The sequence below is a fragment of the Scatophagus argus genome, chromosome 1 (genome assembly GCF_020382885.2).
Source record: "Scatophagus argus isolate fScaArg1 chromosome 1, fScaArg1.pri, whole genome shotgun sequence".
In the NCBI taxonomy this organism is placed as follows: domain Eukaryota; kingdom Metazoa; phylum Chordata; class Actinopteri; family Scatophagidae; genus Scatophagus; species Scatophagus argus.
The window spans coordinates 9,697,465-9,725,279 of NC_058493.1; the positions used below are offsets into that span (position 1 = coordinate 9,697,465).

The 27,815-nt window shown below is 42.3% G+C and overlaps 2 protein-coding genes across 5 annotated transcripts in view; one reads left to right on the forward strand and one right to left on the reverse strand.

The window, feature by feature from the left end:
- Positions 1-3,546: 3,546 nt before the first annotated feature.
- Positions 3,547-7,604, reverse strand: ubl7b (ubiquitin-like 7b (bone marrow stromal cell-derived)). Of its 4 annotated transcripts, none has more exons than XM_046375462.1 (11): positions 7,537-7,604; positions 6,848-7,024; positions 6,513-6,632; positions 6,333-6,418; positions 5,649-5,733; positions 5,496-5,553; positions 5,241-5,374; positions 4,896-4,945; positions 4,629-4,805; positions 4,378-4,491; positions 3,547-3,920 (listed from the first exon to the last, which is right to left on the reverse strand). In XM_046375462.1, exons 2-11 carry the CDS (start codon positions 7,020-7,022, stop codon positions 3,780-3,782), a joined length of 1,140 nt encoding a protein of 379 aa, XP_046231418.1. In that variant the 5' UTR covers positions 7,023-7,024; positions 7,537-7,604; the 3' UTR covers positions 3,547-3,779. The 4 variants fall into 4 exon arrangements, with proteins under 4 accessions (XP_046231418.1, XP_046231257.1, XP_046231340.1 ...); XM_046375301.1 differs by having other exon boundaries at positions 6,848-7,028; XM_046375384.1 differs by lacking the exon at positions 7,537-7,604 and adding an exon at positions 7,335-7,489 and having other exon boundaries at positions 6,848-7,028.
- Positions 7,605-8,004: 400 nt separating this feature from the next.
- cd276 (CD276 molecule) overlaps positions 8,005-27,815 on the forward strand; it is a 61,708-nt gene continuing 41,897 nt past the window's right edge. Inside the window, exons 1-4 of the mRNA XM_046375595.1 lie at positions 8,005-8,281; positions 13,806-13,901; positions 24,426-24,776; positions 26,802-27,098. Coding sequence (XP_046231551.1) covers positions 13,856-13,901; positions 24,426-24,776; positions 26,802-27,098 — 694 coding nt within the window. The 5' untranslated portion in view covers positions 8,005-8,281; positions 13,806-13,855. The remainder of the gene's footprint in view (positions 8,282-13,805; positions 13,902-24,425; positions 24,777-26,801; positions 27,099-27,815) is intronic.

The following is a 27,815-nucleotide window of genomic DNA, read 5'->3' on the forward strand; positions in this document are numbered from 1 at the left end:
TGGCACAAATGGAATATAACATTCATGATAATGTTTTTATTGGTGTACAATCAGACAAAACTTAGAATTGCTGTTTTCATGACCTTAGAATGAGCTTTTTATATCCACAGAGAGAGCAGTTCCTCCTCCGCAGTCTGCCACATTGTAGTAGCTCACAACGGACAAGCCAAAGCCTCTAGAGAGAGCCATTAGCTTTTTGGAGATCACAGATCAACATACTTGCGCTGAGGGTAAGTGTATTCATCTCTCGATGCCATTAAATCCTACACACTGCAACGATAACTGGAAGGGTACCAACTGAGTTCTAGTTCAGCATAATTAGTTCTGAATGACATCACTGTATAGGCATAGACGAATACCAGTAAATCCATCATATGGATGCTTTTCTACAGCAAGAACAAAAATAATTGGAATTGGTTATATTTATTTTTTATTGTGCTTCTCTAGTATTTTGTATAGTATAAAACCAGTTTTTTTCATGCGATCATGGACGCTTCTCACCCAGACGTATCACTACAGTACTAAACTAGCTATCTCACCCCCCCTGTGGTGCCACTGCTGCATGTAAATGAAACTGCGGTCAGTACTGTTGAAATCCCTAATCCCTTACCTTAAAATGTCTTGCAGAATTGTTGCAGCCAGAAAGCCTATGGCATGCATCCAGGAGGAAACAATAAACATTATTCTGCCAAAAAAATAAAAGAAAAGAAACGAAAATGAGGAAAGGGAAATAGTACAACATTGTTATATAACGGCACTGGCTGCAGACATGTTTATACACGGCATTCCTTTTAAAGATTTGCATTTCAAATATCACTTTAGATTTAGAAGGTTTTTTTTTCACCCAACTCAATCAAATTCACAACTTCAGACAAAACAAGGAGTGAAGCTGCTATTTTAAGTTTTCATTCTAACTCTCCATGGTTTTTGCACGATCTTTGCCTCTCCCTGTGCTGCAGCTCTGTTCTCCTCCAGAGAAGCTCCATCAAGGGTTAAAGCACCTGGGATGAAATGCATCAAAGAAGCTTTTGTGGACAAAAAGAGTGCTGGAAAAAGAAGAAGGGAAGAATAAAAGCATGGCTTGAAAGCAATGAATGGGCCACGAGGGGATAAAATGGCCTTGTGTCCATCAGAACCTCATTTCATATTCCGCTCAGTCACGCCAGGCAGAAAGCAATCTCAGGTAACAGACCTTATGTTAATAACACGTGGGTTGCCTCCTTTCAGTAAGACAAAAGCGGATGGAGGGTATTATACGAACTCTATCCTATCCTCCTCCTGTGGCACCTCGGAGGATTTCATCTGGAGAGAATAGTGTTGGTATTGTTCTACTTGTCTGTGAGGGCTTGATTAAAGGGGCTTTTATGCCGTTTCAAAAGGTCTGGCATTGATGATTTCTATTGGCCTAACACATTGCCTATAATGACCTGGCAAAAAGCTGTGCTCATTACCTGAATCCCAGGTCACTGTGGGAGTAATTGGGCAGATTTGTGCCAGCTTCAGAGCCCCAGGCTTGATTCATTAGCAGGGCATCTTTCCCGTTCTTGAAGCCATTTCGTGTCCCCGCTCAGAAGTGCTTTTTCACAGATACACATCTGCCACCCCGTGTCACTGTGGTAACAAGTGGAAATTAAAAGACAACACAGAGAGGATGTCTGACAAACTCTTGAAGAATAATATGACTTTTCACAGCTATTCAAAAACCTCTTAGACCCTGGGCTGAAGTTTGTAGTTGGCACCCTGTGATGGGGTAGCTGTGGCAAAGCCTTGTGAACAACGACCATATTGATTTAAGGCAGAACAGACGGAGACAGAGAGAGAGGTATAACAGTTTGCTTGCTATAATTTCTGCTCCCTCTGAAATCTTCAAAATTGGTGGTCCACTTGTGATGGTGAGTGTCACCAGCAGGTACAGGTGACTCTGCTTTAAAAAGAGAAAGAAAAGGCCTTGAGATTCACCTCTTTCTCTCCCTTTGGTGTTGGACTTAATGCTATGATGTCACACCATCTTTATCCTTATCATTTCAGTGGAGTAAATATGCTCGGGTTTATAGCCGGGTATAACAGTGTTGTGGAGGTGATGAAGCTGTTTACAGGTGCAAACAACACATTTCAGCTTATACTGTCATTTCAGTTCTCTTTTGACATAAGGGTGGATATAGTGAATTTAATATGAGGTAGGATCCTCACAGATTACATAGTCAACACTACTCACAGCTGACAACAAAAGAGGCCTAAATATGGCGTAATAACATCTTCTCTATACCATACTACATGGTCACGCGTCATTGAGTGTTTCCATGACAACTTCAGATAATTTTCCATGGTAAACTGTTGAAAAGATCAAGAAAGCTGCAGGTAGGAGGCTTGGGATGGATGCATAAAATCAGTAAACAGACGTGTATGTCTGCTGTAGCACATACATCTGGCCTCGCAGTTTATTAGCAGCAGAAGTACATAAAAACTAAATAAAAATCCAAAATATGCTGCATTATTCCTACCTGATTTAAAATTCCACTATTTCATCTGAGCCAGAGCAACTATCTTTTTCTTTAATTTCCTAGAAAGACACTTCCATCCGCTATTGTTTTGCTGGAACTATGACACCATTTCCTTCAGCTCAGTGGAAATGCTTTATTTTTAAAATACCCTTGGAGGCAGTTGGAGGTGGAAATTGCCCGCAGGTGTGCATGCATATAAAATGGTAATGGGGACAGACGGACACAAAGCGCTGTTTGGGTGCTGTGCTTATGAAAGGGCAATCGACTGATTGAGCTGTCACATTCACAGATGCAGTAATAAAACTAAGCAGGGCAATTACTGTAGATGGAGAACAGTAGGCAGCAGAGGGGGGCATGCAATATGTCCTCCCCTAAAATACCCTGATGGGAGACAACGAGACAAAGCAAATGAAGCCCTCTGTAATAAGGCTGGGGTGGGGGTGGGGGTGGGCTCAGCTAATAGTAACAATGCTCTGACAAGCACAGCAACATCTCCGTGGATGTTAATAAAGCTATCACCTTATCTGTGCAACTTCCTTTTTTTTTGCAATGTCGTGGGCTGTCTAAGCATATTGCCTCCTTTAAAATATGAAAGCCCACAACTACAAAGAAAACAACCATTTCTCAAAAAGTGCTCAACAGAGGGCAGATCAAGAACATGATTTTAGAGAAAGAATAACAATCAGTATGTCTGCTAGGTTGACAATCAATCGTGGCTGGATAGAAATAAACTACTGCATTGCCATCTAGTGTGCAAATAGGGGAATTACACAGGCTGAGCAGACAACGGAATTTAAGAGTGGTTTTCAGAACACAGTTTAGTAAAGTGACCTAATACTAAAGATTAAATATGCTTATACAATTAAGAAGCAAACAAACATGGCAAATGAAATCTGAGCAGGATCACGGTGACCTTATAGCTACACACCATCAGCATTTCAGCAGAGTCATAGAGAGAGAACAGAGACTTGAGAAAGACTAGACAAATGCATTACATTTGGGGTCAATGTCACCTATTAAATAACAGGAAGACTGGCTCAGGAGCTGATGAGGTAAGCATGATCACATTTATTTAAGTCAAGTCACATCAATAAGAAAAAGCTGTCATCACCTTTGTAGAGCTCAGTTGAAATGGTACTATATGCAAATGGAGAAAAACGGTTTTTAAAAACATCTATGTACAGTATGTCTAAAGCCATAATTTATTATTTCTGGGCAGCATGACAAGCTTATTCCTGCTCTCTCCTCTATAAAAGCCTGTGTCCATGGAGTCTGGGCTCACAGTCCTGGGCCTCCAGCAAATATGAGCTCCAGGGCAGCCTGGATGTCACCATCTGTGGCCTGCAGCGCCCTCAGCATCAGCTCCTCATCCTGGATCCCCATGTCCCTGAGCTGCTGCATCTGGGACTGCCAGCGGCCCTGCAAAAACAAAAACACATTCACTGAGCAACTCTTTTATCCAAAGACCAAACCAAGACTTCATTTTCACTCCCGCCTCATTTTAGCTCTGCACAAACAGCTTTACAACTGCAGTGTACACCTTACTCTGATACCACAAAAGATTCAAGATGAACAGACCATCCATCCATTTTCTATACCCGCCTGACCCACACACCCACTCCTAGGGGTAAAATAGAGTAGCCAATTAACCTAATTTTAATTTAATTTAATTTTAATTTAAGTTACTTTATTAATTGCAAGATAGGAAATTACTTCTCTGCACCCATACAGGGAGAACATGCAAACAGAAGGGCCCAAACCTGGACTCGACCCCGAACCCTCTTGCTATGAAATGACAGTGCTAACCACTGCACCGCCGTGTCACGCATGTACAGAGCGAATATGTGGGATTTTGTCTGTGAATTAATAACCGCACCTGTAGAGCAGACATGTTGGACGCTTGCAGAGCTTGCTGCAGAGCTTGGCTGAAAAGATCATTGCTGACTGGGGTCCCTGCTGGCATTGGGGCTACACTAGTGGAGGGGTCCGCCTAAATCAAAGACAGGATGAAGGAAATGTATTCATCTACAGTATTGTAGCCAAGCTTTGTAGCAAATCTTATGCTTTTAATTCAAATTCTACATCAGTTTGTCTGTTTATCTCTTTCCAGATGTAGATAAATCTCACCTGGCTTGAAGTTGTCGGAGTGACTGCACTGCTGTCAGGAGTGCTGGCAAGGGCCAAAGCCGTTGCAAGCTCGCTTTGCGTAATTGGTCGAGGGCCCGTCGCTCCACTGTGGCTCAGAGACACTGGACGCATTCCTGCTGAGCCTCCTGCTCTGTTGGATGGACCAGCTGGGCTCCCCTGTTACACAGAAATACATTAAGGCCCCATAGCATTATCGATTTTCCCGTACACTACATCTGATGTTGGGTATCAAGCAGAGTGACTCACGGACTGGAAATCCTCCTCATCGTCAGACATGCCCTCAAACATGAAGCCTCCTGCCAGATAAAAATACTTCTGTTTATATATAATGAAAAAAACATACACAAAAACTGATGGAGGACAATGGATCAAAACACAATGATAAAACAAAGGCAAGAACAACAACATACATGGAAGTTTGTCTTGTGAAAACTACTTTCATTTTTATCAAATTATTAAACCACAGTCAGCCTCAGCTGAGCTGTTTCAATATCTGCAGCTTGTCACCAGCTGTTCTTTACAATTATTAGCAATTCTTTCTTGCTTGCTGTAAATTCTGCCCATTTTTACTGTACCGTCTTTCTTGCTCACCTGGCATATCACTATAGGAACTGGCAGAGACATTGCGAGAAGAGTTGGCACTGGACTGCGTAGGCATGCTGCCTGCCACGGAGTGCAGGACCAGGATTATGGCATTGACGAGGGCTGGGTGTGAACCGATCAATCTGGGAAAGAGACCAGAAGAGTACAGATGTGAATTTAAATCACCCTCAACTTGTGTGTCTGTACTACCCTCACTTAATATGTGTCATATCAGAGCCAGTAACAAAGAAAAGCCACACTCACATATCCAGCATGTTAGGGTCTGTGAACTGCACGAAGAGATCTTTGTCCTGGAGCACCCCTGGACAGGAAAAAGGGCGTTAGGGGAAATGTTACTATTTGCATATTTGCATGGTTATATTGGATGGCATAACATTATTTATTAGCAGGTCTTACCAAGGGCAACTGGGTCTGACCTGAGCCCTGGTGTAGCCACGATGATCTGATCCAGAGACTCTTTATTTGTCAGCATTTTATATACCTAAGTGTGGGGAAAAGGCAGAGAATTTGTCATGGTGTTGTTTGCAGAACCTTTGGGGATAGATGTACCAGCTTTTCAGAAAGAGTGATGAGCATTTACAAATGAGACAGCTTGACAAAACATTTAAAATTAAATTATAGTTCTCAAAACGTGTTTAAACCATCAACAACATAATAAAATAGTAACGGATCAGAACCCACTGTAGATGCTGAAGTCTGTTGAAGATGGTTAAAACATTGTTTAAGTGCTGGGCTGTGATTTAAAAGGTCTGACCAACCCCCTTATCTAGCCTTATGACCCTAGTGCAAATGCGCAAATTTGTATGAAGCGGTCCCTGTTTTCCTTTAATTAGAATAATCAAATTAGAAGTAAAATCTGATCACAAGAGGTCAGTAAAGACACATTTCATTATGAAGCCAGGCATGGTCAGAATAATCTTAGATAGACTGTACCAAAGACATGCACAGAGAAAAATCACATGCGTGATGGATGGATGACCAAACATAATACTTCTTGACACTGACTGAAATGATATTCAGCAGCACTACACAGTACCAAAGCACCTGTGTATACTGTCCTGTCCTGTATACTGTACTCACTGAGTCTCTGTAGGTAGAGTTGAGCGAGTGAAGAGCAGCATGAAACACCCTGAACTCCCTGGCTGCAGTAGCTCTGTTAACAGGCTCTAAAGAAGAAAAAACACACGCATTCAGATTCATACTTTCACTTACAGTACAGCTTAAACCCAATTCCAACACTTTAATGAAAAACACAGAGACCTGAACTGCTCTCTGGCTCTGGCCAAGTCTTTTTGAGGATGTGTATTGTGGATCCTGACTGAATCCCACAGGCATCCAGCGTTAGGTCATCCTTAAGTTTCCGCCCACAGTGGACCAGCTCTGATAAAAATTATGAAAGGAGACAAAACATCTGAAGGACAAATAACAGTCATATACACAAACAACAGAGCAACACACACCCTTTGTTTACCTAAGAACTTCCTAATCAGATTACATAACAGAACAGTGAGATTTTCTTGTCAGTTGGTCACACAAATAGAAGCATTTAATTTACAGCGAGTTTATTGTGTTTAAATGCCAATGGTGTAACTGACCTATAAGTTCGGGGTCTGGGATTGAATCCTGAAGCTGTGCTGCAACAAGTTGTTTTAAAGTAGCGATCCTGTATCCTCCCGGAGGAACATCCCCTGGCATCATCTCCGGGAAGCGGAAGATGGACTTGGGCTGATCCACCAGCTTCAAAGACAGCTGCCAGTCTGAAGAAGCCATCTCTACCTTTTACACGTACAAAAACACAGTCTTGACATGATGGCATGGACAGTGACACAAGTTACATTCGTTAAATTTGTAGCATGAACCTGAGGTTCTTAACGTTAGATTTAAGTTGAATTACGTATGATTTCACTAATGTTTTGCTGTCATTTCAAGATAGATCAGAGAAAATAATGACGACACGTGCCATGAACTAAAGAAAATGATAAACGGTAGACAAATAACACAGGGATTTTTTCGGAGGATGGAGTCGGGATGAAATGCAATATTACCGTCATATTAATTTTTCGAGTTTTATTCTCCTGTTACCTTAGCGAATCTGCTCAACCCCGCCTAGCTGCTTATCGTTTGTTTAAAAAAGCATTCACATTTACTAAATTAAATGTGAATTATTCGTACATTGCTGGTTTACAACAATCCCTTAATTACTTCTAAAGACAAGTCAGACAGAAACGCCACGACAACTGTACTCTTTGTAAAAAAAAAAAAAAAAGAAATAGTGCACACTCACCATTTTGATGTTGACACTCAACTGACTTCCTGGTTTTAGTCACGTGGTCTATGTTACGTTTACTTCCCCTGGTACAAACAAAGGATCATTTACCTCTCTGTGTCCCTCACTGCAATTTTAACCATTGTCAATCCTAAAATCTCTCTCTTCTCTTTCACGCAACAACAAGCTGTCCAAAGTGGAATCACAAAGCTGCATTATTCCACGTAATTACTCTTATGTAAAAATATTGGAGCTATAGGGTATTATACAGCTACATTTGTCTGTTTCATGTCAACCGAATAGGCTCAAGTGACACGTTTAAGAACCATATGATAAGCCAATGCTGTGTATAAAAAGTTAATTCGGGTACCCACACACAATGAAAGAGAATCTAAACTTGCGCAGTGTACACTATGTGGTAAGGCATAAAACGGTGTGTACACAAATGGTTAACCTCGGGGTCGGGACTCGGGAGATTCTTTCCACCCTCGGTATGACATCACTGCTGGACAAAGCAGCAAGGAGTGGTTTCTGTGTAGAGAACGGTCCCAAATCAATGGAACATACCCACACAGTCTGAAAAAGCATCCTATAGCTTTATCTACCGTCAAAACAAAATATTGTCGCGCCAGCAGCACTCCTACCAGAGCTCTGTCGTAAGGGGAATGAACTACTCTGAAACATAAAGTCGGCTGTGGTGGTCAGTGAAAAAGTCACCGCCGCTGGATGCTTGGTGGTTTTTAAGTTTCGCCCTCCTAACATGGTAAGCCCTAAAATATATTTGTTGTCAGAACAAGAACTAACAGACATACTTTCATACGCAGGCTAGTGGAAAAAAAGATGAATGTTAAGTTTTCTTTGTAAAGACAAACAACAGCTGGCGGGGAGCAGAAGAACCTCTTCAACCCAGAACAGGGGGACGGGTTCGCATACTTGGCTGTGTTCACTGGCATGTGTGGTAGTTTTTTTTTTCTAGTTTTAAAGCAAGACACAGGCCTGCTAAGCTATACGGTGCACAGTTACATACACTGAGCTAACCCTTTATGAATGAAATGGACTGCGCCCCCATTTGACAAAAGGACAACACTGCGTTATTGCTTTTAATGAGTGTAACTGTAGCTTCCTTTACACTTAGAGGCATTTACATTTAAAATTGTCTTCACTCAGTGCTACAACTTGGATATAGCCGGTGCAGATACATACGTGTGGATTTGTAGAACTTAGGAGTTGTTTTTTTCTAATATATGTAAGATTTTTTTCTTTCTCTCTGTCTTCTTTGTGGATTGAATGAACTGTAGCATGATAGTCTAGGTCACAGTCACAAGAGAAAGCTAAGGGGTCAATAGATGGTTAACAGAGAGGAAAGTGGGGTAGAAAACATATTACTGCTACACTGAATTAAGCTTACTGTTTCAAACTCTCCTCCAATCTTTGTCTCATTTTCCTTTTGAATTACCATTCACCTAAAACGTATTTAGGTATGGGGGGCAAAGGCAAGATAGTAACTCTGGTTGAGTTGGTCACAGCTAGAAGACCCGTGTAAGCAGGAACAAGGGATTGCATGTAGGCATTCTGTAGCTGTAAAGGGCTGAGAAGGTAGTCGCTCTTGATATTATTTCATCTCCATATTAATGCACATGTGTTAAGCTACCTTAAAAAGTCATACTAAATTGGCTACTGTGGCTTGAGTACCTGTCACAATGTATACTGATACTATACACTGTTCTGGTCTTGAGAAGAAACATATGCCCTACAGCTGTCTCTGTCTCTCTCATTATTATCAGTCAAATAAAAATATACTGTCTAGTTTTCATGCCTATTATTGGATTGCCATGTGAGGCTGATGCATGGCCTTGTGTGAACTGTAAATTAGAGCTTCAGTAATTATGGAGACAGTTGGCAGCAGCAAGTAAAACTTTCATATGTCCAACCCATAAAACTTTCTTGAGGTTTATGGAGCTCTTCTTTCCTCACTTTGACGAACTAATGTGTAATTAATGGATTAATTGACTTGACTACTATGGGGAACTTTTCCCTGCATGAAGTGAACCCAGTCATCTCTTAACACAGTTTGCTAACTTCTCACCGCTGCTGCCATATGGATTTGTAAGGCTCACTTTCATCTCATGATGTGGGTCTTGATGAGACTGCTGTCTTCCAGGCTGGAAATGTCCCAATCATGAAGGGTTGAATGGTTCCCAGTTTTTTGAGGAGCTTGGTTATGATGCCAGCCATATGCCAATGAGACATTTGAGCTCAGAACGTTGGTCAGATTCATTATGTTAGTGCTGTGGCCTTGTCATCCAGCAGAAGAGTACACTCAAGAGTATGTCAGTAAAAAGACAAACTATTAGAGAACCTATTCCGCTGATTTCTCTAAAGAATACTGCTATGGCACAATGAGCATGACAAAACCGTAAATCTTAATGTTCTGTGACACTTCGAGAATCATTTCTCTTTCCTTTGACCTCAGTAAGAAGCTTAATAATCCTTAGCGCTGTGTCAAAATGAAATACACTGGTGATTATGACTCAAAAGCTGGTGACCACTAAAAGAAATTCAAGACATTCAGACTGTCAAACAGTCTTTCAGTGACCATTTCTTTTCCATTTTATGGTCTTCATTTTAGAGAGCAGCATTATTTGTTAATCCCATGAACAACTTTGAAATCTGAATAAGGAGTCCATAATAGTTTTGATACATTGGTCTAATGTTCTGATGGATGACATAGCTTTTTTTTAGCCCTCTACAGTTAGAACTAATTTTACCATTATTTTCTTCCTGTTGCGACTTGCGAGTGTGGTCGTGTTGTTTTGATCTCTGCCATTAACTGAAATCACTGAATTGTAAAAAGAAGCAAAGAAGTAAGAAGCATTGACATGCTGGCATGGGGTCAGTTTAGTACTTGAGTCATTCAGTAAAAAAGCCTTTGATGGCTTCCTGCTGTCTGCACAACACAGACAGAGTCAGACTGTGGTTTGGTGTGTTGGCACCTTTCAGTTTACGCTGTCCCCAGGAAAATTAACAGGTATATTAACAGAAGTCCTTCCCTTGTGGAGAGGATGGATGTGATGTGTATATCCAGTCTCTTCTTCACTGAATATTTGTTCACATTTTGAATATCTATCTCATGAATAACCCATACTCCCTACCTCTGAGGGTAAATATCTCCTTCCCTGGCAGGCTAGTGCTTTCTGAAGGTTCACAGAGCAAGTGGAGAGTGTGCTGTTATGGAAACTTTGTGATGAAGCTGCAATCCTGCCCACATCCTCTCTGCTTAAGTCATAAATAGAGGCTCATGGAAAAGGTTTTGGTTAGGCCGTGGGGTGGAGATACAGCTGGTAGCAATATTGAAATCATTCATACCAAAACATCATGACTGATCTGTTACCTGCCTTCACCCAGTTTAATGTATGACATTGACATTTGTATAACATTGTGTAGACATTTAGCCACTAAAACAGAAGGGTTTGTTGGTGTTGGTGAGTTATTAAAAGAACCTAGCCACACCTTGGTGTTAAGAGCTGTGAAAAACCCACAGTACTTCCTGTGAATGTTGGCTAACTCCACAGAAGTAAGAAGTGAAAAGTGGAGATAAAATTAGAAACAGTTCTCTCTGACTTAAAAAAACGCTAATAAAGGTGGACAAAAAAGGACAATGTGGATAGAGGAGACTGAACTTTTCTAGTGTAGTCATACAGCAAATATGTTTAATTTAGGAATTAATTAATTGTTATTTCTCTTTCTCTTGTCAGGCAGCTAAATTTAACTCTATCAATGAGCGCAAATGCAGCTGCCTAATAACAGAAACATACATGCAGATAACAGCAGGTATTGTGTGATCTTGAAGCTCGAAGCAGTAAAAACACTGATTAAAAACTGGTAGACGCACCAAATGAAGCAGTTTCACGTTAAAAATCAGCGTCTCTCTGATGCAGTTTGCTGGAGGCTACAAGCCAAATTACAGCTAACGTAAGCTGAGCTTGTTTCTTTGATAACTTGAGATGCAGATGTCTGACGACTAAAATCCTTCTTCTGGTGAAAAGATGTAGCATTGGTTAAAATGGCCAAAATCTAAAAAGTGAATGTGACTTGACTTGAAATAGTTTGGAAGTAGTCTGCTGGAAATGTTTGAATGCCCAACTAGACTTATCTGCCATAAAGGTACTGTCTGTTTAGCTTAATTTAATTTACTTAATTAACTTAATTTTCCCATTAATCCTGGTTGCATTGGCCTGTGTACTTTATGTACAGAATGTAACCTTCCCTGACTTCGGTGACTTACAGTTGCCCTATCAAGAAGACATTGTTACCTGAGAGAAAAGACCCACTATACACATCTAATCTGACCTGGGGACACTGGATACTGACATGAATGAGCTGAAAGCACATGCACAAGCACTCTTTGTCTTTCCCAAACAAAAAATAATGCTTTCATTAATTTGAAAGATGTTTAACATAAAATTTGGAGGAGGAGCTTCTATCAGGAATGTAATAGTCTTCTTACAGCTCACACACACACACTCTCAGGCACAGGCTTTTACCTCCTTAGGATTTATAGGAAAAGAGGAAAGGAGAGAGCAGGCAGACAGGAGGCTGTGGATAATTCACCGCTAGGAAATGAGTGTAAAGAAACAAAAAGGAAGCAGACCCATGTGCTCTTTCCCTTACGTGCTAACAAATGGCGTCATGCTGAATCAGTTATTGACAGGAAACCAAATGGTTTATGACAGCTGGTGGATTTTTGCTCTCATCCGTTTCTGCTTCAGCTCTCTTTCGAAAACTTCTGTTTGAAGCACATTAAATTAACAAAACTCATTTCACAGTAGGAGCATCCAGGGCGAGGAAAACCAACAAGATACATCATAGTGGTGTCAACAATAGCAACATAATATATCATATTCTGACTCAATAAAGATAAACTGAGAAAACGTCCAACAAGTGACTCAAAGAGTCAAAGCAAGGCGTCTGGACTGTGTAGATAGGCTTGAAGACGTTTCGCTGCTAATCCAAGCAGCTTCATCAGTTCTGAAAACTGACTGGTGAGGAACCAATATATACTCCTCGGTGGGAGTGACTAAGTGAAACTACCTAAAACAAAGGATCTGATAGTCCTGCAGATTAGTCTATGTACTAGTTGGACGGACAGTGATTGGCCCCCTGTGTCTAAGGACTGGCTATCTGGTTCTAATGACTGGCTAATGGCTGTGAGAATGTTAATGAGTTCGGGTATGACCGGTTAATCGTTATGGCTTTTGTGTGACTTGGGGTGAAACTTCCTAGGTATGGATGGGAGGACAGCATTGTAAGTGCAAGAGAGGTGATGTCTAAGTCCATCACCTCTGTTGAGTGAAGGTTTTTCCAACTTGACATGTCCTCTCTGTCAAGAATATGGACATTGTTGTCATCAAAGGAATGTCCTTTTTCCTTGAGGTGTAAGTGGACTGCTGAGTCTTGTCCTGTGGAGGTGGCTCTCCTGTGTTGTGCCATTCTTCTGTGGAGTGGTTGTTTTGTTTCACCAATGTAAAGATCAGAGCATTCTTCACTGCACTGGACTGCATATATGATATTGCTCTGTTTTTCTCTGGGGATTTTGTCCTTGTCTTTTTTGGGTTTACTGCTCTTACGTTAAATAGAAATATCTAATTTAATTAATATTCAAAAAACCAAATATGTTTTTTATAATAGAAAACTCAGCAGTCACTGTTTGTTTTCAATGAAAAAAATACCTCCAGTTTTTACCACAGTACCATGCAGTAGTTTTTAGCTCAACAAATGCAGATACGTATCTCTTAAATATCCCATGCATGGTAGAATGAATGTAGACAGGAGACAGACAAAACTGGATGGTTTTGTCTGTCTCTGCCCACTCCTAAAGTCGTGTTTTCCCTCTGGAAAGCTGGGAGAATGACTTGGCTGTTTCCTGTTCACTTTGGAAGTCCCCATTTGTCATCACAGCTCCACTCCCTCTGAAAGAGAAAAGCCTCGAGCAGGCCAGAGAAAAGACTTCAGCAGTCACCTTCAGAAGTATTTTAAGTTTGTATGTCACGTTAAATGACTCTGAAATGTCACATAGCATTTACTTCATGAAATATGTTGGATTGTCTCATTGTTTCCACCTCCACCCTCCTGAGAAACCAAGCAAGTTAAAACAAATCTCCCTTTGTGTTTCTGCCACTTCACAATCAAACTTCTATCCACACATCTTCTTATTTTGCTGTACTATTGTGTTCCATGTTATTACGGTCTCCCCCCTGCTCAGATGTCTTGTGTTTGTTTCCTTGCAGCGCTGTGTCTAAAGAAGTTGACCTGCAGTTCTAATCCACTTTGGAAGACCATGCTGCCCCTCCTGCTGCTTGCAATCCTGGCCATCCAAGCTATGGGTAGGTGTCGCCCCTGCCTGTGCCCTGCCATTAGAACTGAGTCACCGCAGTGGGAAATGCCACTTTCTTTTAAACAATACACCCAGAAGGGCCTATTAGTCTTCCCCCTTCAAAGGCTTCACTGGGCAAAACAACAATCCAAATGAGGCTACTCCCAAAAAGTAATGTGCCAATAGCTGGGAAGTTATAAACCCTCCCTGTTTAAACTCTCATCCATCCAGAGGAGTCGACAAAGAGCATTTTGTTATTTATACTGACGTCCTGCCTCAGGGAGTAAAAAGACAATTTTTTACAATAATTCCTGTAACTTGAGTTTTTACAGGATTACAGCTCTATGATATGGGAGTGTGCTTTTTATATTCCTTTTATTATTTAGCTTGTAAAACAGAAGAGCTTTGACCTTTTCCAGACAGGTGAGGAGTAAAGCTTGGGGCTAGGGTGAGGCCCCCAATGAAGTCTGCTGTGAATCAGGGAGTGTGATGTGGAAGTCATCCTTATAACAAGGGGAAGGAAGGCTGTGGTTGGTGTTGCAACTGATGATTCATAATTCACAAACTCAAAAGTTTTACTTCAGTAGAAATGCTCCAAGAAAAACTAGTGTCATCAAAAAAAAAGAGACAAATAGCATGTGCAGGCGTGTCTCCTGACTTGGTAAATAAAAGAAGGAAATTGAGTATGTCAGAAGGGGGCTCGGCAGTGTATATATTTGAACACCACCATTTTCCCAGTGTGCGTGTGGCTGACACATAATGTAAATTAAAATCTCATAGTGGATGATATTGCTTTATGTGCTGCCGGGAGAACAGGGTGAAAGCCAGCTCTGAAAGGTTCCTTCGTGTGCCAGAAATGGGCTCAGCACACTTTGGTGAACCTACAAAGTTCACAAATTACTTTTAATGTCCAAAACACCATCATTTAAGAAGAGCTATTTTTCGCCTTTTCTGCTCTCCATTTGAGCACACACAACCTCCAATTGGCCATCAGTGGCACATTTCAATCTTGTCCCAGTGGACCTAAGTGTCTTCAGTGGTTCATTAGGGAGCTATTCTCTCCCGGCACAAATGGGCCTGCGGCCTGCTCATTACTGCCTGTGTGGCATCCACTGCCTAACTCTCTCCTCTCACCTGGAGGGAAGAGGAGGAGGAGGAGGAGGAGGAGGAGGAGGAGGAGGAGGAGGAGGAAGAGATGTCGAGAGCTGATGGAGCTCTTTAACTCACGGGTAATGGGCTATTGTAGCACACACAATGATTCTGTTTCTCTCTGCTAACTGGAGCACTAAGTAAATTAGTTGGAGTCTAGTTTGATGCTGGACTGTGCACATGTAACAGTGTGTGGTGATACAAAAACACTGCATGCTTCGTGGAGCTTATTGGATTTAGTGCAGTATTATTAGAACTTCAGTTGTTCCGAGAGCTTCAAAGAGGGTTTCAGGTGCATTTCAGAACAACACAGATAGACTCATTCTTTATTTTGTATTATGTGTTCATTAAGATATTGAGTGCAGTGGCATGTACTTGATAACATTGTGGGCTGACAAATTAATGCGCGCTCTTTCTATTTTCTACCCGTATAGGACAACAGTAATTATCTGAGTGACTAATTAAAGGTCAGTTCAGGTTGCCTTTGATGTATAAAGAGCCATGTTTTGCTTCTATTGGCCACACAAACAGAAACCCTCCAGGCTTGTGTAATTATATGAGCAGCTGTGCATGTGGGTATTGGTGTGCATGTTGGTGTTTATATGATTCAGGGTCTCCTAGGTCTCCAGGTCCCTCGCTGGGATTACTGGCTGTAATCTCCCTTGTATTCAGCCGTGTCATTGCTCGATAACGCCAGCAAGTGCCCATATCAGTAGACGCGATTACACTTTGTGGTCCCTGCCAACGCACTTTCCTATCATGAGAACAGTATTTGAGGAAGAAAAACACAAGGACAGCACATGACAGCATTGTCATCCCCTTGCAGTAACATTGCCTCTGTAGTTCCCAGCTGTATCCTGACTCAGTAGTCAGTTGATGGATCATTCTCTGTGAATCCTCTCCCTGATGTTACTCATACAGAACTGCACAGCTGTTGTGTCACTGGCACCGTGAAGAGGCTTGTCTGTGAGGGGCTGTTGTTTTTGTGCTTAAATACCCTGTAGAGGGGATCAGAAGTGAGGGAAGATTTGCTGCACCTGCACAGTCTGCCTTTGACCTTTGACCTTACTAGTTGCTTAATAGTTTAGGTTTATTTTTATCACTCTTATTCTAACTTAGAGCAACGTGCATGAAATGTCAGTGTATATGTTTAGTAATGACAGAGGCACACAGTAACATCCTGGGCTCACTCCAGCACAGCACACAGCAGTGTCAGCCAGTGGCAGAGCTAACAGGAGGCTGTCTAGCTAATTGCTTGTTGTTGTCATACTCTGTGTTCAGTTAGCACAGCCGCTTGGCTGCCAGATCTTGCCTTGTGCAGCTCTTCGCACCCAAACAATGAAAGCAAATTGCACTCACACAAATGCAGAAATGGAAAGCCGACCTGATTGTACTCAGTGATGGGAGCTATAAGGTAATTTGGATTAATTAACATAATTGGATAGATTACATCTATAGTGGTAGTCGGCAGGCGCACGTTATGGCAGGGCCCCCCCGAGTGTGAAAATAGCCCGCTCATGCCTGCATCTCTTGTGTACTTTTTAAAGGTCTGCTAACTATGAATGCCCTCTTCCTGTCCTCCTTTTCTCTTCACGGCAATTGATTCTGCAGAGAGGGGACACTTTAGCCTGTGCAGAAATTCAATTTAGGGTTATTACCCCATATCAGTGATGTTCTTGCTAATTTGATTGCGTCCAGTGAAGTATCCTTTTAAAAACAATCGAGGACAGGCTCAACAAAGATTGGTTTCGCTGCAATGCATACATAATGACCAGTCTCTGTTGGCTTCTCTCTGTCTCACTGTTTCTTTTTTCACAGTGCATTCATTGAAACAGAGTGCATTACCCAACAAGCACCTCATGACTATTTCAACAAGTCCTAAAAATGCTGCCTTGTGGGATTGTTAAAAAATTGATACGTTAATATGCCAAGATTGCGGTTCTGGAGGGGAAGAGGAGCCTGGAGCCATATGTGTGTGTCTGCTGTGTGCCTAGTGGGCTGTGATGAATGGGTCGTACGGATGCTGATCTGTGCTTGGAAAGCATCACAGCTACTGACTTGCTGAGGAAGCAAAGCAGCAGCTGACACAGGGAGACACCTACCCCGAGGGTGTTGCCTTGGTGAAGTGGCAGCGGGGTGGGGGCTCTGTCATTAAGACAACACACAGCTGGTGACAGACTGACCCTTGCTTAACCTTGCGTCCCTCCTGGTGCATGAAACATGAATTAGTAAAGGATATGAGCCTGTGAAAGAGCCCAGAATTAAATTTTATAAGACAGCAGAGGTAAAACACCTGCCTCATCACAGAGATGAGAAAAATAACTTCTCAACTCTTCCTGGCTCCTCTGGGATGATGGCTATAGTGTATGTACATCTCACTGTAGCTTGCCATCATTAGAAATTAGCTGCACTCAAGTCAGCTCTGACCACATGACCCTCCTGCTACGTTGGGGTGCTTCGTCGTCCACCAGCCCTGCTCCTCCCCTTCCACACCCGGCAGCCTGCTCGTCAAAAGCTCTGTGTCTCTCAGGCTCGTAAGCCAGGAGCTTGCCCTTATCTGCCCGCTGTTCTTCAGCCGGCACTATTATCTGACTGCCAGCGCCCATTAACGAGTTATTGACGGGATATGAGATGGCATACATCTATGAAGGAAGCAACACAGAGGGAGAAGAGATGGGCAGCGAGAAAGAGAGCACATAAAGAGGAAAGAGAACAATAGTGAGTTCCATTTAGATTTATGTTATTTCTGAAAATAAGCAAGTCAGAGTCCATGTTTTCCCCATCTGCCAGCACCTGTATGAGGGCACTCACAGCTGCGATGAGTTCCTGGAGAAAAAAATGGGAAAAGGAGAGCTTATGCTCAGAGCTTAATGTTGAAAGTGACCTCTTTACACCACAGACGGCGTTAAGTCTTGCTTAATCTCATCCATATTGTGGCTCTTTCACTGAGGGGCCATTTGAAAAGCACCGCTCAAGACGATTCAAGAAACTCTTTTCAGACGGCTAATTTTGAACCAAATCATGCTTTATATGCACATGCTCCCATCTCTCCCTTAATGTTTTCCAGATGTTAATTTTTTCGAAATGGACATCTACATCTGCTTCTGACAGCATAAAATCAAAAGCTAGCTTTCCCCTCAGACTTTTACAGGTATTGGATATATCATAAGAATAATCGGTATGAAAGGGCTCACACATCCTTTGAGCGAAATCCTTTGATGTTCAGGTGGTGCAAAATGTCCAGAATGAAAATGTGTTGAGCTACATTGACGTCCATCAACAGAAGGGGGCACTGTTGTAAAGGTATTTCTCCTGCCTGTCTTCTTGCCTGACTCAATCATACTGTCATTGCAGTCTGTTAGTACTGCATCTGTTTACTTTGCTGTGTCAATATTTCCCCCTCCAGTGCTGCTGCTTGATTTTTGTTATTTGTTAAATCATATGAATATTTCCTCTCATGTGGTATGTTTCAACATGATTTTAGACATATGCTTTAAACGTGTACTTGCGCTGTTTAACAAACGGCTCCACTGACCGTGTAGCTCTGCTCTGCTCACCGTTATTGAACTGTCACCATTGTTACGATGTATAGAGAGACTTTGAGACACGCATCTTTGTGTAGTTGTAGTCCGCTTTAATCTGAGTCAGGTTGGAGTGAAGTTGTGTTGATCTGAAGGGCTCTGAATTGGTATTGAATTTGCATATTAAATTTGTGTGCTCGTGTGTGCTGGACACCAACTTATGAACCGCATCTGAAGTCAGTGAAAATACTCTCAGCAGATAGCTACAAAATTGTTTACCTGAATAGTGAAGTCAGCCTGCCTGTGTGTGTGTGTGTCAGGGACAGTACAGGTGCCTGGACACCAGTGCACTTACACTGTTGCTGGTGATGTTAATGGGAACCTTTGTGCTCTGGAGCAGCTTTGTACCAGGGCCTTCATTGTAGTGTCTCGTGTCCAATTCCTCAGACAGTGTGTTGCTGTGGAGCTGTCAGGAGTCATACAGGCGTGGAATATCAATGTGTTCTCTCATCTTTGGGTGTCTGTTTCCATATGACATTGTGTGTGTACGGCTGGATGTTATTTCAAGTTTATATGTAACCAACACAACAGATAATGCTTATTAATATCAGTGCTAACCAGTATTTTTTTTACCTGTTTAATTTTCTAACAGCCCAATGGCAGACTAACAGTGTCCAGTGTATTACATACCTACTAATCATTTCAATCAATCAGCTTCTGCAGAAGAGATTATGGTCTAGTTGTTAATGTCAGTAAACGACAACAGAGATGAAATAACCATCATCTAAAAATCTGACTTGCACTCATACAGAACTGATCATTTCTGGCATCAGCGTGATGATAGTTTTTTGAGATGCAGAACATTTTTGTCCCAGAAGGGATAAACTGATAGAATTTTTGCAATGATCAACAGTTTGATACTACTCACTACTGCTGGAGCATGCCGTGGTTCTAGCTGGGCTTGTGTCCGTGGATATAAATTAAGGATGATCAAAAGAATGATTTAAGCCTCTGAGAACGACATAGTTTTGCTGTTTCACTTTTTTTTATGAAGTTCTCACTGTTAAATTGGTTTGAGTATCAAACCCAAACCCCTGCATAGGTTTGAAATGTGCCTGTAGAAAGCTTGAGCTCATGTCCGTTAATGGATTCCAATTGTGACCAGTTTTCACAGTGGGGGGAAAAGCAGCAAATGACCATAAAAAGTCTTGCACTTCTCTGCTGTCCGTCTGAGTTTTCAGTGTGTTCCAGATAGCCACATTTTTGCACAGTTGCACAAATGCACAACTCCCATCTCAGCAAGTGGATTTTCATAACAATAGCCAGGTAGGCTAATAGTTGACCCCAGCTCACCACATTTATTTTTACTTTACTAAATTCTTGACAGTCTCTGAGTCTATTGGGATTGTTAGTGTGTTTTTGCCACACTTTAAGGGAATTTGAGAGAAAATATGTGATGGGTGTTTTCACTTTTGACCTATTTACGAGCAGCTAAACTGGCATTGTTTCTTGAATATCATCACTGGCTCTGTGCACCCAAGTGTTCCCCTGACACAGTGTGCTCCTGCGTGCCCAGGTCAGCCATTTATTGACTTACCACAACTAAGCCCCTGTGAACCTGTAAGCAATGCTCCAATAGCAGTGCCCTGAATCAAGCACAAATAAATGGCATGTAGCCATTATTAATTTATTACATTTTTCTGGCTATGATATGTGAGAATGTCTGCCATGAAGACCTGTTGTAGGTTACTGGGTAATTATGCCTTTTAAATAGATAATGACTTCTAGTCTTTTTGAAATATGCTTCAGTGACTATTATAATCCTGTACAGAGCATGTAGTTTATATCATAATGTACAGAAAATCTAAAATGCACCATAGCTTTTGATATCATCCATTCAAAACAGATTCATATTTGTTGTATAGTAAAACTGGTGTGAATTCCTTTATTTAAAAGAAAAGGTCACACAGAAATGAAAATTCTGTCTTGCCGATGGAAAATCAGGTAAAGTTTATTTGTGCACAAAATATTTCTGGAGCTTCACAGCGAAACAGCCCTGCAGGGTTCTCATAAACAATTAAAGAAGATGGGGACTTAAAATGTTTTAAAATGTGAAAAAAACAAAACAAAAAAACAAAAACCAGAACAAAACATAAAATGACTCTTGTCTGGCATCAGCCAAGTCTTCAAAAGCCCAGAGATCCCAAATTGGTTTGAAAAGATGTTTTCTAGAGGAGCATGTATCAAGTATCGAGCTTGTGCACTTCAAATGGGGTGCTCGCTTTAAGCTTTAAGCTTTATGGGTTACAGTGAAGACTTCAGCTTAAGAAAGAGTATAAATAGCATCTTTTCACTAGATAATGACAGTGATTTTCATTTTTTGGTGAATTTTTCCTTTAGGATGTACACACAAAAATCATCTGCATGATTAGAATCACAAGTGATGGCTAATAATCAGTCCAGTTATCTGATTTTGTGCACATACATACAATGCATTATTTTGAAGCGCATGTGGATATTTCAGGATGAGAATGATGGGAGATATCACATCTTTATTTACCAACAGCCTTGCTGTCACCCTGCAAACACTTTTTGTATAAAAGCTGCGATCCTCCTATGCTGTCTGCTCTCATCCCATGCCGTCACTGTCTCACACTCAGCCTCCATGCTCACCTCATGTGCCTAGCTACTATCAGCTCACTATACAAATAACATGGTGAAAGAAAATCCAGCAGCACCCATGCTGTGCACACATGAAGAAAGCATGATGAAAGGAGGTGTTGATAGTGTCGAGGTGGTCAGTAGTCTTGAAAGTAGAGTAGAGAGCAGTGTGAAGATCACTTGCAGCCTTTTGCAGCAATCCCTGTGCCTCACTGCTAAGCAGGGCCCTTTGCCAGCGCTTCGTGAAGGCTGTAATGAGTTTATTTCATGTCGGCTGTGAAAGTGCCCGTCTCTGTCTCGCAGGCACTCAAACAGAGCTGAGGCCCATAAACACAAAGTGCAGCGTGTAAATCCCCACAGCCTGACATCTCCCAGCCTGCCCTCTAGGGCTTCTGAGCATCTCTTTATCGAGAGGGAAAAGGGAGAGGCGAGATCCCCCACTTACCCCCTGTGAAGACACCACGACCCTGGCTACGAGGCGCAGCCCGGCCCCCTCACCAAAAACCGCTTGTGTTATAATCTTTAACCTCTACTACTTACACTTGTCTCTCCGGAGAATGCATGTTTTTTCCCATGTCGAGAGCAGACCTGAGGAGAGACGATCAAACAGTCAGCTGCCGTACAAAGCGTGCTGTTTGTTGTAAACAGCAGCAGATCAAAAACAGCCAAGTGCACAGTGATCTTTGGCTCGTGGTGTTTCACCTCTGACGAATAGGACATCAGATGCGCGCTTTCCATGACGTCAGCCAGCCTAGCTTGCCCTCCTCTCCTGTCCAATCCCCTCCCCTCATTGCAATGCAAAAAGCCTCCCTTGTATTCTCTTTCCAAACGCAGGTCGGCATCCCTACACAAGTTTAGAGCTGCGTCCTCCCGGGGCTTTGGAGCAAGTGGTAGGTCACCGGTTAAAGAAGCAGTGAGTGAAAGAGGAGGCAGAGATGTCGAATGAGAAAAGGGAGTTTCTATCTCTCTGTCCTCTCTGACATGCCTTTGGTCTGTGTTGAGGGATTAGTGTGTGAGGCTCCACCACAGCCTCTTCCTTGGCTTGTTTCCAGATATTATCTTTAAGTGTTAGCTCCACACAGGCCTCTCTCTCTTCCTCCCTCTCTCTGTTTCCCTTCCCCCTTCCTGTATGAACTCAGCGGTGTGAGTCATCCCAGGCTGCTCGGGGAGTGATTTAATTGCTCTCTCTCCTCCTCCTTCAACATGCACGTCTTGGAGAGGGCTGTCACTGACCCTCCACTCCTACAAAAAACACCAGCGACCTATTCATTACTGCAAAGGTTGGGCCACCTCCAAAGACAGCAGAAATACACACTCCAGAAATTTGCTCAGTTATCCCTATTGATGGCAGCACAATGCTGCATGCTCCTGCCATGCTCTGTGCTGATAACTCTCTCTCTATTGTTTGCCGTGCTACAGCCCAGCCAAGTGAATGTGGACACAATATCGGGTGATGGAAAACCCCCACATCACCAGAAGAGCTTTTGTAATCACAGTAAAGGGAAAAACCCTCTGCTGTAATTGTTGTGTGACTGGCACTTGGTTGGTATGGAGACTTTGATCTTCTCCAGGTCAAAATTCTGGAGCAGCATTTTCCTTTAAAATGCCATGGTATGAACCAGGTACACAGGTGTGGTAGACTTATGTAGCAAAACAGGCAGCTTTGTTATCCAGTTAATATTTTCTGTTTATTTTACTTTTATTTGATGCAATGTTGGAGGAGGAAGTGTCAGTCACAGGTGTTAAATGATTAAAATAATTTTTTCTCTCCCCAGCAGGCATGTTTAGATGGACATGGTGTATTTGGACAGCAATGTGTGCATTTTTCTGTCCCACTTTTCTAGACTTGTGAGGTTGGGCAGTAGGTGGCAGTGTTCATACAGATGAGCAGGTTGTTGGGGGTGTGATGCGAAGAGGCTACCTTGTTGGGAATGTCTGAATGTGATTGAAAATAGGCCTGCCTTGGCTTAGCAACACCCATCCATATATGAACCCTCTCAGATGAAAGACTTGTTTGCTGTTAATAGAGGAAGTAATTATTGCACCTCTGCAGCGGTCAAATCTCCTTCATAGCAAAGTGATTCCGCATTCATGTTGGCCGTTTGATAGACAGAGCTCTAAAAGGGGTGAGGAGGCTAAAATGCCACTGTGATTATAACAATTAAAGGGGATAAGCATAAAGTAGAGTGTATTGCCAAAGGGGCCGACTGGCTTCTTTTCTCCCTTGTGATGCTGATGAGAGTCTCAGAGTTGCATAAGAGCAGACAGGGATCAATGGAGAATGCTGACTACTATGGATGTACTCTGGACTGCCTAAGATGGCTGCTAATCCAGAATGATTATGCAGTGTACTTTTTGCTCTTGGCCTAGTCTAGACAAACAATGCACACAGGAACACACACACATGCATACACACAGATACACAGAAAAATCAGCAGCCTTTATGCAGAAGCATTTGGTTTTCATACCCACCAAAACACACACCCAGGGGTTTTGCTTCCCCCCCAACACCCCGACAGATTTCTTTTTTGATTTAACTAACGATTTAGCTAAAGCTATACAGATGTTGTTGCTTCCATCGCTGAGTTTGAGCGCACTGAGCCATTGCCAGGAGGGAAAGCCTATAGGAACACAAACAAAGTCCTAATGCTTACCTCCAGATCCCTCCTCTTCCTCCCTCTCGCCTTCATCCCTTCTCACCCGGCTCCGTGCTACCATGCTGCACAAACAAAGTGGATGTTTCTGAAGCAGTCACTGCATATATTTCAAAATGCTGCACTGATTTTTTTCAAAGACTTTCAAATTTGAGTAGGTGTCAGTCTGTCACATTTGAACACAGCACACTGAATTAATGCTGTGATTCAGTGAATACTGTATGTTTATACTAGACCTGGGCCAAATAGTATTTACTAATACTGTCTATTTTAGACTGCCTTGGTGACAAATGTTTGGCATATCAGATTGACATAGTGAAGGCTGCAGAGCTGAAATGTTTGCAAGAAAGATTTTTTTATTTATTTAATATGTTTCCCTGAGGTTGGCAGTTTGTTTAACATTTTTTCTAAAACACAGCCCCCCTCTCTTAGTAGGTAAACGCACAATGATATATATATGTATATATATTTATATATAATTTTTTTTAGCTGAGGGATTTTTTTTTCCCAAAAAGACATCACTCATATTCATCACTTTCTCTCTTGTAGCTGTGATGGAAGTACATGTACCAGAGCAGCCAGTGGTGGCGCTGCACGGCAGGGATGCCACACTCAACTGTTCCTTCAGCCCCGCCACCCCCTTCAACCTGTCTGATCTGACCGTCTTCTGGCAGCTGACAGACACCAAACGCAGTGTGCACGGGTACAGGGAGGGACACGACCAGCTGGCGGACCAGGCCGAGAGCTTCGCCAACCGTACCAGCCTGTTCCCCGCCCAGCTGGGCCTGGGCAACACTTCACTCCTGTTGAGCAGGGTGGCCGTGGCTGATGAAGGCAGCTATACCTGCTTCGTCAGGGTGCAGGACTACGGCAGTGCTGCCTTGCTGCTGCAGGTGGCTGGTGAGTCAAGCTGTGATGTCCATGACACATAGAAACAGACAGATGAACACGCACATGGAAACTAGATAGACACATGCACAAAAAACACTCTGTCTGAAGCAGAGACCACAAATTAACCCCATCTAGACACCCAATATATAGTACATCACATATGTAGCATTGTTTTATAGATTGATGACAAGCTGGATAATAAATAAAAATAACTTAGTGATGACTTGATAGCAATGATTGTTTTCAGCCCTAAAAAATTTAATTCCCTTTTATGCTATAGGGGTATTTTAATATACCACTTTCATGATATTGAGAGATTCACAATAAACAGATTTAAACATTTAAGCAGTGGGGGCTGAGTATTGGTAACCTTGAAAAAAAAATGTTCTGTTAGGCTTCTCCAGCGTGGTAAATCCCTGTGTCTTTAAAACTACACACCTTGAGTTTGTAACACAGACCAAGCCCAATCTTAGATAATTCCTGACCCAACAAAATCAACATAATCATTATTTTCGCATGCACGCACACACACACACACGTACGCACGCACACACAGACACAGGCTTATCCTCTTAGAGTATAAGATGATTGTAGAGGTCTGAATAACAGATGAAAATTAAACATTTTAAGGATTCATTCTGCACTGTAGGTTCAATATATTGACTAGATAATGGATAAATGCTGTTTCATTAGCCAATTCTTGTACCTTAGTTTCACATTACGTTTTGAATTGATTGTGTCGAAAGGGATTTGACCTTAACACTTAGATTCACATATGAATTAATAGTATGCAGTAAAATATATTAGACAGTTACCTATGTAGAAGGCGATTTATGATAATTTCTCCTCACAAGACATAAACAGGTGATAAACTGTCTCCTCAGGGCTGCTAAGCTGGGTTATTGGTCAATAAGCACTGATTGTGGTCTCTGTCATGGTCAATATCTGCTGACTTTGATTATTAGCTGTTGTTATGGTCAATCAGACACCACTAACATCTTCTCTGCTGTGCGCACACCTTCACAGCTGAGAGCCTTTTATTTATTTATAATGATGCTGTGTGCCTTTCCTTCCTTCTCCCATTTCTATATCTGTTGTGAGATTATTCCTGTATTCTCAAAGGGTGGGTGTGCATTAGGCGGTGTTAATGAATAACATTTTTTTCCTCCTGGCTGGGGAGAGGGAAAACAATGTCTCCAACAGTGACAAATTGGTTCCATTTTATGCGTTAGTTTCATAGATGTTCTATTTTTAGCTAGTATTTACAGTTAACATTGTAGACTTCCTTCATGCTGTGCAGGAAGAAAATGAAAGGAGCCCTCGATGGAATTCTGCCTGTCAGTCAAATGGACAGCTGGAGAAGTTAGTGTATACCACGCTAAATCTGTCTTTGTGTTGAGAGTCCACTTTTCAAAAAGCAGCTCAGACAAACTTATTTCATCTTCTCCCCATTGTTTGCTGTGTAATGATTGACTCTGGGAATACAACAGCGTCTTTCTCCACCACCTCTGTATTCCTGTTTAAGCTCAAGGGATTGAGGAAACGTTATTTCAGCCGATCCTGACAATTCGCCCCTCACCTACGCTCCTCCAGGGCTCTTTTTAATGCCATAGAGTGAGTCGTCCCAGATCTCTGAGCCTGCCAGTTTTCTCCCAGGCCTGCCCACCTGTCTCCTGCCTTGAACCGTAGTTCATTTCTGAGAGTGGCCCAGTGTTCTGTTTCTGTAAAGAGATTGCAGTGTATGGATGCAGCATCAGGATGTGCTACAGATGCTGTCTGTGTCAGTGGGATCTTAAGCGCTGTGTTGTGCTAAGCTCCCTAAATATAATTAAGAATTTAATGGGAATCATGTCAAACAGTTCCCAGGGTGACTCTCACTGCAGAGAATCTAACTAAAGTCAGTACGTCCCTGCTGCTCCCTTGTCCTCTTTCCATCTTCACCCATCCTTGCCCACACTATTCCTCTTTTTCCTTCCCTCCCACCCTGAATCCTCACCTTTCCTTCTCTTCCTGTGTACTCTTGTCATTTTTCAGCCTCCTACTCCAAGCCCGTTGTGACTTTAGAGCCTGAGTCCAATCTGCGGCCAGGTGATGAGGTGGCACTGACTTGTGTGGCTTACGGTGGTTATCCTCAAGCTGACGTGATATGGCAGGATGGGGGCGGGCGCAACCTGACAGACAATATCACCAATTCAGTGGTGGCCAATGAGGAAGGACTGTTCACTATGACCAGCGTGCTGACAGTTGTGCTGGAGCCCAATAGCACCTACAGTTGCCGACTGATCAACTCACTCCTGGGCGAGGAGGGCTTCGCCTTTGTCACAATTACAGGTGGGTGTGGCTCTTAATCTTCCTCTCTCTAGAAGTAGCTTCTACGGCTTTCAGTCAACATTGTCTCCTCTATTCTGCTGTAATGTAAACAAGGTAATATTCACTGAATTGCTACCAGCTAAGACTAATCTTACTCATGCATACATAGTTTCTTATCATGTCTTATGTATGGTTTTGCAAATCACTCCATCAGTCAAATTTTCTGCTGTGCAGACTTTTTTCTTTGTCCTCCTAAATCTCTCTGTTTCCCGTAACAGTTCAGCTCCAACAAAATGAAATGTCCAATTATAGTTCAATAAGCACAAGCCATCAGTTCCTGTGCATCGTTAAATTAGATCGTTGGGTAATTGTTTCCCTGAGGAGAGTCAAATAACTATTCATCACATATTTCAAAAGGCAGTACAGTAATAAAACATTGTGCTGGATGGAATGATTGGTGTCCTAGTAGCTGTCCACAGGAAATATTTACTAACCAGGAAGTAGATTGATATGTTAGCTTTTCTCTGATTGTTAGGTGTAATCTTGGGATGGGTGTTTGACTGTACCCTTTTGATAGGTCTGTTCAGCCCACCCACCCCCGTCCACACCCCTTGGCCCTGCTGATGTACTCTATGTGTTAAGTGCAAGAAGAGTGCCGTGTAAGGTGGGCCAAGGCTGGGTCTCTAATGGGAGCAGCACTGTGTGAAATGGCTCATAAATAAGTAGAGGTGGCCTGAG